Source organism: Protopterus annectens, chromosome 7.part0 (assembly GCF_019279795.1).
Source record: "Protopterus annectens isolate FY-2018-M chromosome 7.part0, PAN1.0, whole genome shotgun sequence".
NCBI lineage: Eukaryota > Metazoa > Chordata > Ceratodontiformes > Protopteridae > Protopterus > Protopterus annectens.
The window spans coordinates 1661238387-1661252236 of record NC_056739.1 but is presented as its reverse complement, the minus strand read 5'-3'; the positions used below and the strand labels follow the sequence as shown (position 1 = coordinate 1661252236).

The window sequence follows — 13850 nt, the reverse complement described above, 5'->3', positions numbered from 1 at the left end:
TTTTCATGTAGGATACAATTAAAGTCACCTGCTAAAATAATATCTCCTATAGAGAATGATATGATCTTATTAAGATGATATTTCACTGTATTAATACCAATTCCTGGTATCCAATATACATTGATTAATGTATATGTCTTTCCATTAATTTGTATTGTAACCATACAAAACATTCCTTTATCATCTTCATAAGACTTAATAGTTTTAGGAATGGGCATACTTTTATTCCATAAAATAGCCACTCCTCTTTTTTTCTGAGTGTGCTCTGAACTAACTAATACTGTATATTTATTTGTGGCTAATTTATCAATATCTTTTTTCAGGAGATGTATTTCTTGAAGGAATACTAAGTTGGCCTTATGTAAATTAATGTATCTCATTATGCTTGCCCTTTTACATGGATTATTCAGCCCATTAATGTTTAAAGAAATTCCTTTTAGAGAAGTCATTTGGCATTTTTAAAACATATAAAACTTACAATCAGAATAACAATTAACAAAATAAGTAATGTTATACCTCCTCCTTTAGGTGTACATTTAAATATAGCTGTATTTATTGAAACTCTTATGGGATTTTGTATAAGCTTCAATTTTGTTTGTAGTGACAATGAGCTTACAAAATGTATTGTGGATGTCAGAACTATATACAAACAACAGAAAACAGAAGAAAATAATATAAGGATTAAACCTTGCACCCAGCCTGGAGTTAAAAACTCCAACTTTGAGTAGCACATACCACTCAAGTTAACCCCCTACCCTAAGCAGCAGTACCTCAGCTGCCACCTTATCAATTTAATACTAATTATTATTAACTAAAGTTAACATCTTTCAATTAGATTATCTAGTAAGACAAAGCTAAACATTTGATAAATCAGCATCATATAAACAAATAGAAACTTTTAAAAACAATTCATACTGCTATGTACATCTATTTAATATAATACATTTATAATCAAATAGCATTCAAATGAACTTGATATTAGGAACCAAGAAGAGAGAGAGAAATAAAAGAAGTGAGAGGGAGAGAGAGAGAGAGAAAAAAAGAGGGCATATCTACATATTAATTTATTCAAAGTTTGTAAAAATAGGTTCTGATGTTCATTTAAAGTCAATAACTTAGGCTATTATGGTTCAGACATTACATATATTAGGATGTACCTATTTTCTGTCATAGAAATGCAGTTAACAGCTTCTAAAAGACTTTAAATTACTTGCATCAAAGCTTTTTTTTCTCATACTTATTATTGCCAGTAAAATAAAATATTTATGTTCATAAAAATGGTTACAAATCATACTGCATAGCTATGTAAATTCCCAGATATACTTGCATTATTGTGAAGAAAGCCATCTGTATTTTATATATCTGAACTGCTGCTTTAAAATATGTCACAAGGCAACTTCTTCTAAGATAAAATCATAATCATATTTATGCTTGTCAGTTAGATAAGTCAAATGAATTGTAGCATTGTATATATTCAAATCATAAGTATTTACATACATTAATATGTTGCAGTCAAGTAAACTTTCAAAAACATATATATGCATGTTTTACTTTCTATGCCTTCTAAAATATCACATTTGCTTACTATGGGATACTGAATCATTTAAAATCATTATAACTTTCATATTTTATAAATTATAACATGAATAAGTAAATAGTTATAAAAAATAACTCACATTTAAATGTTATAGAGTTCATTTTCCATCACAGAGTCGCATTTGCAGCAGTTCTACTTCCTGGTAGAGTGTTCTTCTTGAATCTGCGATGTGTCAGTGTGAATTCAGGGGTCAAAGTTCAAATTGACTGCATTCAGCTTCTCTGCGTGAATTCTGAGTGTTGAAGCTTTTAAAACAACTCGAGGACACTATTCACGAGGTAACCCACATCCCAAATTGTCTCCTTTAACATTCTGGCGGGAATTTTGATAAATGCAAGTGACTGACATTCATTTAGCAATATAAATGAAACTAAACAGAGCAAAACCTTCGCGAAGTATTTTACAAGTTATTACAGTCTCTATGACAGTGAAACTAAGCCCACAGTTATTAATATATAATACAACTAATTTTTATGCCCCTATTCAATTTTTTATACAAATCTTATTATATACCTGTATCAGTATTATCAAAAGCATGTAAATGTACTTATATGAAAGAAAAAGAGAGAGAGAGAGAAAAGAAAGAAAAAAAAGAGAGTAGAAAATAAAAAGAGAGTAAGAGAAGAAATCGAAAAATAAAAAAGGAAGCTATAAAAAGTATCTACAGTGGAATATTACTTGCTGTTTATATTAATAAAGATAGATATGAAACATATTATTTACTACTATTTAGTTCTAATTATTAGTAATTAAAGCATGACAGATTATTTGTAAACAAGTATAAGTAATAGAATCATGGCAAAATAATTAGCAACAGTATTTAAACAGCATATACACTTTTTTAAAAGGAATTATCCACTTATCATATTTTCATTACACTTCTCTCCCTGCCCTCCCCCACCCCTTACTGAATGCATAATCTAAAAAGAATGTCATTATTTAAAACAAAAGAGAAAAGAAAAAAAAAGTATCAAATTACTAACCTTGGGTCTCTTTGTCATAAAGAGAAACAGATTGATTGATAGCTTGTTATTAGTTCCTCAGATATTTTGACTATTTATGAAACAAAAACAGTTCTTTGTACACAGAAAATAACTTTGATTAAACCTTTTTCAGAATATTTGTGGCTTTCTGAAAATGCAGTAACTGTATTTAAAAAAATTAATAGTGAAGAAAAAAAGAGAGAGAGAAAAAAAAAAAGAAAAAACATAGAACAAGTCATTTGTTTTTTAGTCTTTTTTTCTTCTCTGAAGTCTTCCATGAAGATTCTGTTGCCAACCTCTTTAATGAAGGACTAGCCCATGCCATTTCCTCTATTTTATCCAAAATCTTATTTTTTTTGATAAACAGCAATGCAGAGTCTAAGTCTTCAAAAATTCTAGGGCCATCAGGAAGAAAGATTTTTAGTTTGGCAGGAAACAGAAGGTAGGTTTTAAACTGTGCTTTCTTAAGCTCTCTTATTAATGGCAGAAAAACTTTTCTTTTAGTTCTTACCAAGGAAGAATAGTCATTGTCAAAATGCACAGTTGCCTCATTAATTTTAACAGGTGCTTTAGCCCAAGCAGATTTAAGTACCATCTCTTTATCAAAAGATGATAGAAATCTAACTATAACTGATCTAGGATACTTTTTGTTAGAGTTAGAATTAGATATGGATCTATGGGCTCTTTCGATACCAAAAGAAAATGCTTCTGGCAAGTCTAAAGTTTTAGGGAGCCATGTATTTAAAAGAAGTAATATTGTTACCTTCTATATTTTCTGGCAGTCCAAAAATCCTAATGTTATTGCCTAGATCTATTTTCCAGGTCATCAAGTTTAGTTTGTAGATGTGTGTTCTGTTTCAGCAAAAACTCAATGTTGATTTCTTCTTCTTGGATTCTATTCTCCATGTCATTTACAGTCTCTTTTATGCCTGTAATCTGAGTCTTCTGTTGTTGCAAGTCTATATGTAACAAATCTATTTGTTTTGTAGTTTTTTCTATGAAGGTATCAATTTTAGTATCCAGTTTATCCATTTTGGCAGTAAGTTGCTGGATTGTAGATATCAGAGACTGAAGTTCTTTCTTGATGCTGGAATCTTGAGAATTTGTCTTACTGGAACTCATTTCAAACAGAGGAGCTGACAGAAAATTTTCCAAGGTGTTTTCTGACAGGAAACTTATTAAAATGTTCTTTCTTTTTTAGATATTATTCAAGAAATAGATATTCCAAACATATTTAGAAAGAAAATTACTTCATAAATTAATTTTTAAAGTAATTATTTCCTGTCAGTGCTGTGAAATTGGTGGAGCTGAAGAAATCTGCTGCTATCCTGTGTTCATCCTTGGCCACACCCCCTTCTGTCTCTCTTTCTGAAGCCACAATTATAGTGGCAAAAACATCACACAAAATATGTACTTAACATATATCCCTTTGACCATTTACTTGCATATGCTGAGTGCATCTTAAATTCTTGCTTATACTACAGACAGAAATGGGAAGGATAACGCATTGCACAACTATGTTGTTTGAAAAAATAAGACTTTTAGTTTATATAATTCTACCATATAATAGTAATGTATCATGACAAGGTCTTTGGTTAATTTGTATTTTTATCCATAATGGTGGGTGGCTTTAATTAGTTCACTTAAGATGCTCCTTCATGAACAGACATTGTCTTACACTATTGGTAATATATGAAGTATACATTACTTATCATGATGTATGGTTTTATAGTACCCTGATGAAAGTTTATCATTTTGTTCTATTTACTTCCCCATATTTAGTCTGACTCTAAAATAAAATGGGAAAACTTTAAGGCAATCACAGAGGGAGTGGAATAACAGGTAGCATACTGGCCTTTGGTGCACAAGGCTGTGGGTTTTACTCCCAGATCATGTAGATTGATTGCTGACACTGTTGCATAGTAAAAGGGAAGGGGGTTCTACATTTTGAGTGTGCCATCCCTCTGAGGAGACATTAAACTGAGGTCCCACCTGCTTGAGTTGGTGTTAGCTCAAGTGGATGCAAAACATCCCAAGGCATCTATCAAAAAGAGTAGAGGACGTTCCCTGATGCCCAGGTTAAATTTCCCCTAGTAATATAAATACCACTTTGGGTCTTTCCCCAAATAAAGTCCTAGTCTAGTGGGACTAAGCAAGTTAACAATAGAATAATAAAATAAATTAAGTTACTTCAAGCAGACTTATGCCATGACGGATGCTATGTCTTCAGATCCACTGTCCAGTCCATCTGAATATGTTCACTTATAATCAGATAGCTTAAAGGTCATAATGGCTCAAGTGTACCTCCAGATCCCGTGCTGTTGGATCTGCTAACTGTTAAGCTGGAACTGATATCTGTAAACACCAGCATGCTGTCAGTAAAAGCAACTTTGTGTTTTGTCTCAGAAAATTCAGGAATATTGCAGCATTTTAGAAACTCTCAGTCCTATGACTAGACAGATGGTCACAAACTACATTAGATAATACAGATAACAGGAATTCACAAAAGCTACTTACTTTTCCTTACTAGAATACTCTAACTGGGTAGAACCCATTTTCAGTGGAGCTCTAGGGATGAAAGGATCTTATAGTTAAAAGCAAATATGTTTCTTTTGAATATATTTGGATACTATTAATTGGTTTTCATATTATAAATTACTATAAAAGACGGATAGATATGCATTGCAGATTAATTGCCAATGTAGCTAAGAAATGATATCTTAAATAACCTGTTTATGAAAAGACACAGTATGCATTGGCATCCCTATCCTTACAACATTTAGCCCACCTAATCCATCCTAGTACATACTTCACATATGAGTTGCAGGAGACAGTTATGTGTGCTCAGTTATGTGTGCTGGGGCCAGTCATAGTAAATAATAACTTATGTAATTCCATCCCAAATTGGTTTTGTCAAAGGAAGGTCATGCTTGCTGAATCTGGTGGACTTCTTTGAAAGGGTCACTAAAGCAGTGAATGAGGGGGAAAGCTATGCATACTGTTTACCTATCTGGCTAATTTATTTGATACAATTCCCCACTTGGGCATTGTCAACAAACTTAGAGACCTAGGTATAAACCCCTTTACAACACATTGGATAGCTATCTGGCTCACTGATGGGACCCAGGAGATTAGAAATGGTGATGCTAAATCCACAAAGAAGCCAGTCACCACTGGAGTCACCAGGTCTTTGTGTTAGGTCCATTCCTCTTTGGCATCAACTTCAAAGATATGAAAACCAATATCAAGGTCTCTGGCTAACCAACTTTGCAGATGATTGCAATCTAGGAGCAGTCATGGAATCAGCCTTAACATGAGAAGACCCTTCTGGAAGGTTTAATATAGACAAATGCTTGGTGCCAAAGCAATGGCTTAAAACTCAATGGTAAGAAATGCTTTATAGTCCCTTTTGGGAAGTTTGCCACCCCGGGAAACTATGTAGTGAGGTGAAGCACATCACTTGAACAGTTATTGTCAGAAAGCATCTACAACAAAACAAGGACCTGCTGAAACCTAAGCAAATTCCTCAAAGTTACATCAAGCAAAAAAAAAAAAAAAAAAAAAAATCACAAGTTTCATTTACTAATGCTGCAGGATTTTTTTGAATAGCAGTTATGAGATGGACCTAATAATGCTGTTCTGTGAAATGTTTTCCTTATTAAAAAAAAAAAATATATATATATATATATATATATACATATATATATATATATATATATATATATATATATATATATATATATATATATATATATATATATATATATATATATATGTATACACATACACATATATATATATATATATATATATATATATATATATATATATATATATATATATAAACCATCTTCGACAACTTACATGTTTGAAATAGATGCAGAAATCTAATATTCTTACTTCAGTTTTCTACAAACAGGTGGATACTTAACTCCATGTGTTCAATTTGATTGTATTGGTAAGTCAGACAGAAAATATTGCATGTTAATGTAGAAAATAATCTCCCTGGATTTGGTTTACCACATGTGGAATACACATACTTCTCAACCTCTTAGAGAAAGAAATCTAGACAAAGCCATGAATAAAAGTGGGGCAAAGACCTAAAAGGATGATTTTTAGATATTGCTTTTACAAACTTAGAAAGTTGATAGTATAACAAGTTTTGCATGTGCATGAATTTTCTGAAGGAAATGAAGTCTGAAACTTAAATGTCTGCCATTATTTTCTAACTTCAATCTTTAACCACTACTTTGCCAGAAGACCATAATTTTATGAAAAATGGACCAAAAATATGAGGTCAAAATCTGGACATTCTGCTAAAATCAGTTGAGAGGTATGGCAAATACAGTGAACTCTATTCCACCACCTTCAAATGAAAGCAACCACAGGTAAGTAAATGTTATTTTAATTTTTGTTACATGTGATTTCTTTCTTGAGTCTGACAGGCAGGCATAATTTTGATAATTAAGATGTGTATGAATTATGGGAGATTTTTTTCTGATTTAGCTTTGGACACTATTTAACCACACTATCATTTTGTCCGGTCAATCTATTAAAACATTATTTGTGAACAGCTGTTTTCTAAACAAAGATAGGCAGATAGATAGACAGACAGATAGAAAGAAAGATACACAGGCAGACCAGCATGTGCTTGCTCGCAAACATACCCACACATAAACACACACACACACACACACACACACACACACACACACACACACACACACACACACACACACACACACACACACAGCAAAGTAAATGTATTTATGTACGGATGTATGTATGTATGTTTGGTTACCAGGATGGGCCAACTGGGCCTTGCCAGACAAGTTTTCAGTAGAGGCCAAGTGAGGAAAGCACCAAAAAAAAAGTTAAACAGTATTAAAGCTTGACATGTGGGCTGTCGCGGTGGTGCAGTGATTAGCATTGCCACTTCCCAGCAAGAGGTTCTCCGGTTCGATCCTTGGCTGGGGTGCCTTCTGTGCAGAGTCTGCATGTCCTCCCTGTGGTTGTGTTGGTTTCCTCCGGGTGCTCCGGTTTCCTCCCACATCCCAAAGACATGCTGTAGGTGGATCAGATACTCTAAATTGGCCATAGGCATGAGTGCGTGTGTGTGTGTGTGTGTGTGTGTGTGTGTGTGTGTGTGTGTGTGTGTGTGTGTGTGTGTGTGTGTGTGTGTTTGTGTGCCTTCCATGGAAGGTTGGGTGCCGGGATGGCAACTCAATACTGTAAAACTCCACTGCCAATCATGAGTGGACAGGTGATCCACTGTGGTGACCCCTAACCGGGAAAAGCCAAAAGAAGAAGTATTAAAGCTTGACATATATATATATATATATATATATATATATATATATATATATATATATATATATATATATATATATATATATATATATATATATATATATATATATATATATATATATATATATATATATATATACATATATATATATATAAATGATTGAAAAAGTAAACAATAAATGAGCATTTTAATTATGATAATATGAAAAAAATCACAATAATATTAAAACAGAAAAAGATACAAAAGCAGAGAATGAAGCAATAAAAAATACAAACCTATAAAATAAATAAAAATTGTCAAGTGCACTGGAACACTATGTGAGATTAGGATAACTGTGTAAGCTAAGAAAGTTGAAAGTAAGATAGGATGTGAAAATTAAAAAGTTATAAAGAAAAAGGGAGAAGGGTAGAAAAGAGATTTATAGTGCAACTAGATGTATTAAGTGCAAGAGGTGAAGGGAGCAGGAAAAAGGATTGGATTAAGAGTGAAAGGAGCATGGAAAGGGCCAGCTGAGAAGATGAATTAAGGAGGAATAGATGAGGCAAAGTATTTTTTTTTTATTGAACAGAGAGAGTTATTATACTTAAATGAAGATGGTAGGAGAAATATATTATCAGATACATCCTTAACCTGAGAAAGTGTCAGAGAAGCAGAGACTGAAGTTTAGTAGAAAAGGCAATTGGCTTATCTTTGAAGCAGTTTTTGGAAGATATTATTTTTTTTTTAGTTGTGGGAATGCCATTCGCTAGCTTTGAAGTATTGGTGGAATAAAGGGAATCCCTGAATGAGTTCAATAATTTTGTTACACTGAGGAGATATATGTAGGTATATCACAGAGATCTTGCTAGGTACCATTATAGGAGAAACTGTTATAAGCCAGTTTTAACTGTATATTTTAAGTAGTTTTGAGAATTCAAGGCAGTTTAGTTATTTGAGGGATAAACAGTGGTGGGTAGAGCTGGGCATTTCCATTGCAAATTTTGCAATTTTTTGATAACATTGTTCTAATTTATGGATTGATGTTGTGTTAATGTCAGTAAGGGTGGGAGAGGCATAAAACAGATTTTAGAGGAGATAGGATGAAGCAGAGTTTCTTTGGGTGTGTATAGCCAGAACGTTAGATATTCTGTAAAGTAGATCCAGCTTTTAATATATTTTCTTGAGTATATGTTTTGAAAATGCATGTTGAATTTGAGATGAAACCCCAAGATGTATAATCACATAAATATACTATAAAATTAAGCAGAAATAAATGGCATTTACACTTAAACTGAGCCATTTCTTCTTTCAATATGTGTTTTGTTTCTTCTGATACACTTTTATTATTCAAATGAGTGACTATGAGGACTCACTTCTCACTACAAGTCAGGTCTGCAAGACACTAATAAAAAATGTTGCATATTTTGAGAAAAACTGAATTCCTGTTTAATGAAAAGATATCTAATGAAATAAAGTTCCATGAAACTAAAATTGAATTTTTAAAGGAAGGACTGGCTTTCCTTATATGCATTTACAAATAGAAAGTATATCATGGATGCCATTAAATTTACTACATGACAATTTAATTTTACTAAAAACAGCATTTGTCTACATTTGTAGCTCTTCCTGGTTTTCTTATTTATTTTTTTAGCTGTATGCCTACTGAAAAAAACATATTATTTCTTCACATACATGCATACATAATTACATCTTATTTTAGTGCTGGTACATGTTCAGAATAGAAGCATATCATCTCCAACCACTTACCACAGTAAGAAAGAAAACCATACAGCTGAGGGAAAATCCACTAGCATAGCCCAGATACCCTGCAGAGACAGAAAGAAAAAGTCAATGAATTAAAATATGTAGATTATAAGCCTAAATCTGTTAACTGGGTAGATAGACTATGTCAATGTGGCCCTTTTTGGACATGTTCTGGGCCATTTGGCATGCAAAACACAAGTTAGAGCATCTCATACTGCAAATTTCAATTGGGGAAGGTCATATCACTGAAAACATGTTAAGCACAACACAAAGTAAAAAAAAAGAAAAAGACAAGGCAGTAGTACACATCCTAGAAAAAAGTCAGAAGAGATTAGAATCATAATACCAGATATAAGAACAAAATATCAGTACAATCTAAACATTTATTAACTAGAGGACATATAACCGAATTAATCCAAATGCATAAAAACACGAACCATTAATGTCATACAATACATACACAAGCTATCCATTATGAAATGCATGTGTCAGCCTTCACAAATGAGTTTTATTAGGTAAAATTTCCAGCATATTGATGAACATGGTGTATTAGGTAAGCAGTCAATAACAGAATGTAGCCTCTAGGTAAGCAGTCAGCCAGAAAAATTAGCCTAACTGTAGTGTCTGAACAATATTCCCAAAGATTTATTCATAAAGCCTACCTTACCTTTTTTTTCTTGAGGACTGAAGAATTACTTTCATTTCTGCTTTCAGATGGTAAGGAGTTCCATGATGCCAGTATAAAGGCATATTTTTACAGCTTGCTAGGGAAACTTTAGCCTCATAAGCTGAGGACTTGCATGACTTCTGATGGAGTAGGCAAACTCTCTAGTCCAGTGTCTAATCATTAATGTGTGTGTGTGTGTGTGTGTGTGTGTGTGTGTGTGTGTGTGTGTGTGTGTGTGTGTGTGTGTGTGTGTGTGTGTGTGTGTGTGTGCATGTGGGTGTGGAGCAAAAGACTTAAAAATAATAGAAAAAAATAAGACTAAAAAGAAAGAAGAAAAGTGAATGTCAAACATTGATCTTCTCATGTAAATTTGCCTCCATACCACCAAAGTTACACATACCAACTCTGAAATTACTACACCTTGGTGAAAAAGAAGAATTCCATGAAATACCAATTGTAAGTCCATATTTTTAGCTATTTGGTCTCCATATCTCTGGTCTCTGCAGTATAAACACAGGACATACTCTAGTCTTGGATTTAAAACTTTTATAACAATAGTCCTTGTAGCATCCGTATTTAAGTAGATGATATACCTTGGAAAAAACTCAGTTTTAGTAGCTTTAAAGATTGCTTTTTTATGTTTTAAGTGAAAGGAAAGGCTTTGCTTGGATGTTATCTCTAAGTACATCTGATGGGTCACGAAATGTAGACAGGTTCCTGTATCGTCTTTATGGGTAAGGAGTATGCGTATGAATTTTTGTGGGGGATGTCAATGCGTATGAATTTTTGTGGGGGGTGTCAAGCAGCATGACTGCAGAGTTTGACTGCTGATGGCTAGTTTGTTTGCTACTGGCCAATTCCAGATCACACAAGTACCTTTTTGGAGGCTATTTTTATTTTTTTTTTAGTTATTTTTTAACAAGATTTGCCTGCTGTAGTAATAATACCATATGTGGATGGATCTGACATCTGGAATGTCATAGGTTAATGGGCTGTATTGTATACTTCTAGTGAGATGTATAAACTTTGGATATAGTATATGAAAACAAAGGTCTAGAAGCAGCAATCACAGCTCCAGGTTCTTTTTGTTGCCGGGGCACACTATGAGCACAGTTGCTTGCTGGTGGGGTACTTCAAGATAAAAACAAAAATGGATAGACTCTACACCAGACATACAAGTTACACATATATAGTCCTAAAATATAATCCTATAAGCAAGGAAATATCAGACTAACTTTCAGAATGATATGCCATAACTCTCAGCTAGTATAAAGAATCAAACGTTCAACTTTACTAGACTTCCCAGCAAATCTGTCAGAATCTGACACTTGGCTTTTCTTGATCTATATCTCTGTATGCAGATAACCTTCACCCTTATTTTCTAAAGTATTCTTGCCTATAAGCAAGCTACTAATATACATAATAATCTCTTGAGTTACCACCATCAATAGAAAATGGTACATTAACTGGTACAATGTCTTGTTTACATATAAACTGCCCTCTGACATTTTACATCATGTACTTCTCATAAAGGCAATGAACATATATGGACTCCTTATGACAGCCTGTTACAAGACAACACATTATTTAAACATTAGGACCTATTAACATACAAAACGTTCACAAGACAACAACGAAAGAAGTATATAGAGTTCCCAAAGGCTAGGCTCTTGGACTTTTACTGCTCATGCAGTGTTTTCATTTCCTATCTCTAATATAAAAAATATATATTTTTATATTCAGATCACCTGGCTATTTTTAGAAATGGTTCCTCGCTCTATAGGATAAACTTTCAAGAAAAAGATGTTCAATAAAACTTGCTGTATGTATATTTTTCAATATTTCACCATATACTCCAGCAAAATACACTTGAGCTTGGGAATGTAAAAACAGAGGTGTTCCAATCTGTGATAATATACAAAAATATATAAATGCGGCTGTTAATCCAGGCTCAGATACCACATGTACACTGCACCCATAATTTAGAGTTGCAAGGAATAAACTGACTGGAATATTGGGACAGAGGATTGCATCTGGCAGATGTAGACTAGCCTTTATACCAACATCAAGAAACATGTGCATTCATTTTCATTGGGGATCTGCTTTGATCTAGATTTAATTTATCCACGTACTTACTTAATGTTTTTTAACTCATTTGTACCTATAGCATAAATCTGGAATATCAAAGGATAGTTAGTTGCCTATAGCTCCACAATCCAAAATAACAAGTTCTTAGCATACCTGCAGTTCTATTATGTGACTCAGATTTCAAATAATTTATTTCAGTTTTCAAATATTTGCAGATGCACAAATGCCTTCATACATTAATACAATCGTGCATCATGTAAGTGGATAAACCCAAAAAATACTGCTCCTTTGAATTTCTAACACAAAAAGCTATTTTGCTTTATCTGTGTACATAAAAATAATCTCAAATACCTAATTTTCTGTAATCTCTGATCATTCCTCTGCAGTGTGTAGATCACGTTGCATTCCACAACATAAATTGCATAATGTTAGGATGCAGTTTTGCTTTTTTTTGTGTATAATTAATTAAAAAATAATCAAATAAAAACTATCCCCGGGATTCATGAAGCTCGGCGTAAGGCCGGTGTAAGGCCTGCGCCGGCGGTGCAGTGAATAGTCGGCGTAGTAGCACCATATGCATAGTAATGAGTGCGCGCCGCAACCACAGACACGTGCGTAGTGTACGTGAGCGAGCCCAAGTAGGATGCGTCCAGAGGCGTGGCTAAGCCGACAGGCGATGAGCAACCTAAAGTGCTGACTGCCACAGTCCGCCCATAATAGTAATGTCACCAGCCAGGGCCCGTGCAGAATGAAATGCACGCAGAGTATGTAACATAGTACCCAGCCCAACAAAAGGAGAAGCAAACACAACCCACGAAGCCCTAAGTGTACCCGTCCAAGGAACAAAGGATACGCGTAACACCGTGTTCGTCCCGCAATGCACCGTCAGTGGGCATACCCAGAGAAGGTGTACCGCAGCATGTCAGCGCGCCGCACCGACATAGGAGTAGCGACTAAGGTTACCACCTGTCCCACTTTGCGAGGGGCAGTCCCTCTATGGGCAGTTGTGTCCCGATAAAAAATATTAAAAACGGCAAATGTGCCAAGATTGTAGGACATAATTATATCCCGTATTTTATGTAATGGTCGCATAAAATAGTTATTTCCGTAACTAAAATACCTAAATGTCACAAGAAACAGAATAAGCAACCAAACTGCTACAAGAATAAGCTTTTATTTAGGCAAACAAGTTAAGTTCTATGCTATGTACTGACCGTGGGTATGTGTCGGCCTGTAGAATCTGATGTGAGTCCGAAAATGTCCCACCTTGGCTATTGGAAAAGGTGGCAACCCTAGTAGCGACATGGGCATGGTCACCAGGGTTACCAACTGTCCCACATTGCTATGGACAGTCCCTCATTTGACAGTTGTGTCCCGCCAAATATCGAAAAATGGCAAATGACCTGAGATTTTCGAGCAAAAATATTCCCTCAATATACCTGTAATAGTAGCATAAAACAA

The 13850-nt window shown here is 34.0% G+C and overlaps 1 protein-coding gene across 2 annotated transcripts in view; it reads right to left on the bottom strand.

Annotated features, from left to right (window-relative positions):
- SLC38A3 (solute carrier family 38 member 3) overlaps positions 1-13850 on the bottom strand; it is a 1194467-nt gene that overhangs the window by 260837 nt on the left and 919780 nt on the right. For both annotated transcript variants that reach the window (XM_044078187.1, XM_044078188.1), the window contains one exon: positions 9638-9696. In XM_044078187.1, coding sequence (XP_043934122.1) covers positions 9638-9696 — 59 coding nt within the window. The remainder of the gene's footprint in view (positions 1-9637; positions 9697-13850) is intronic.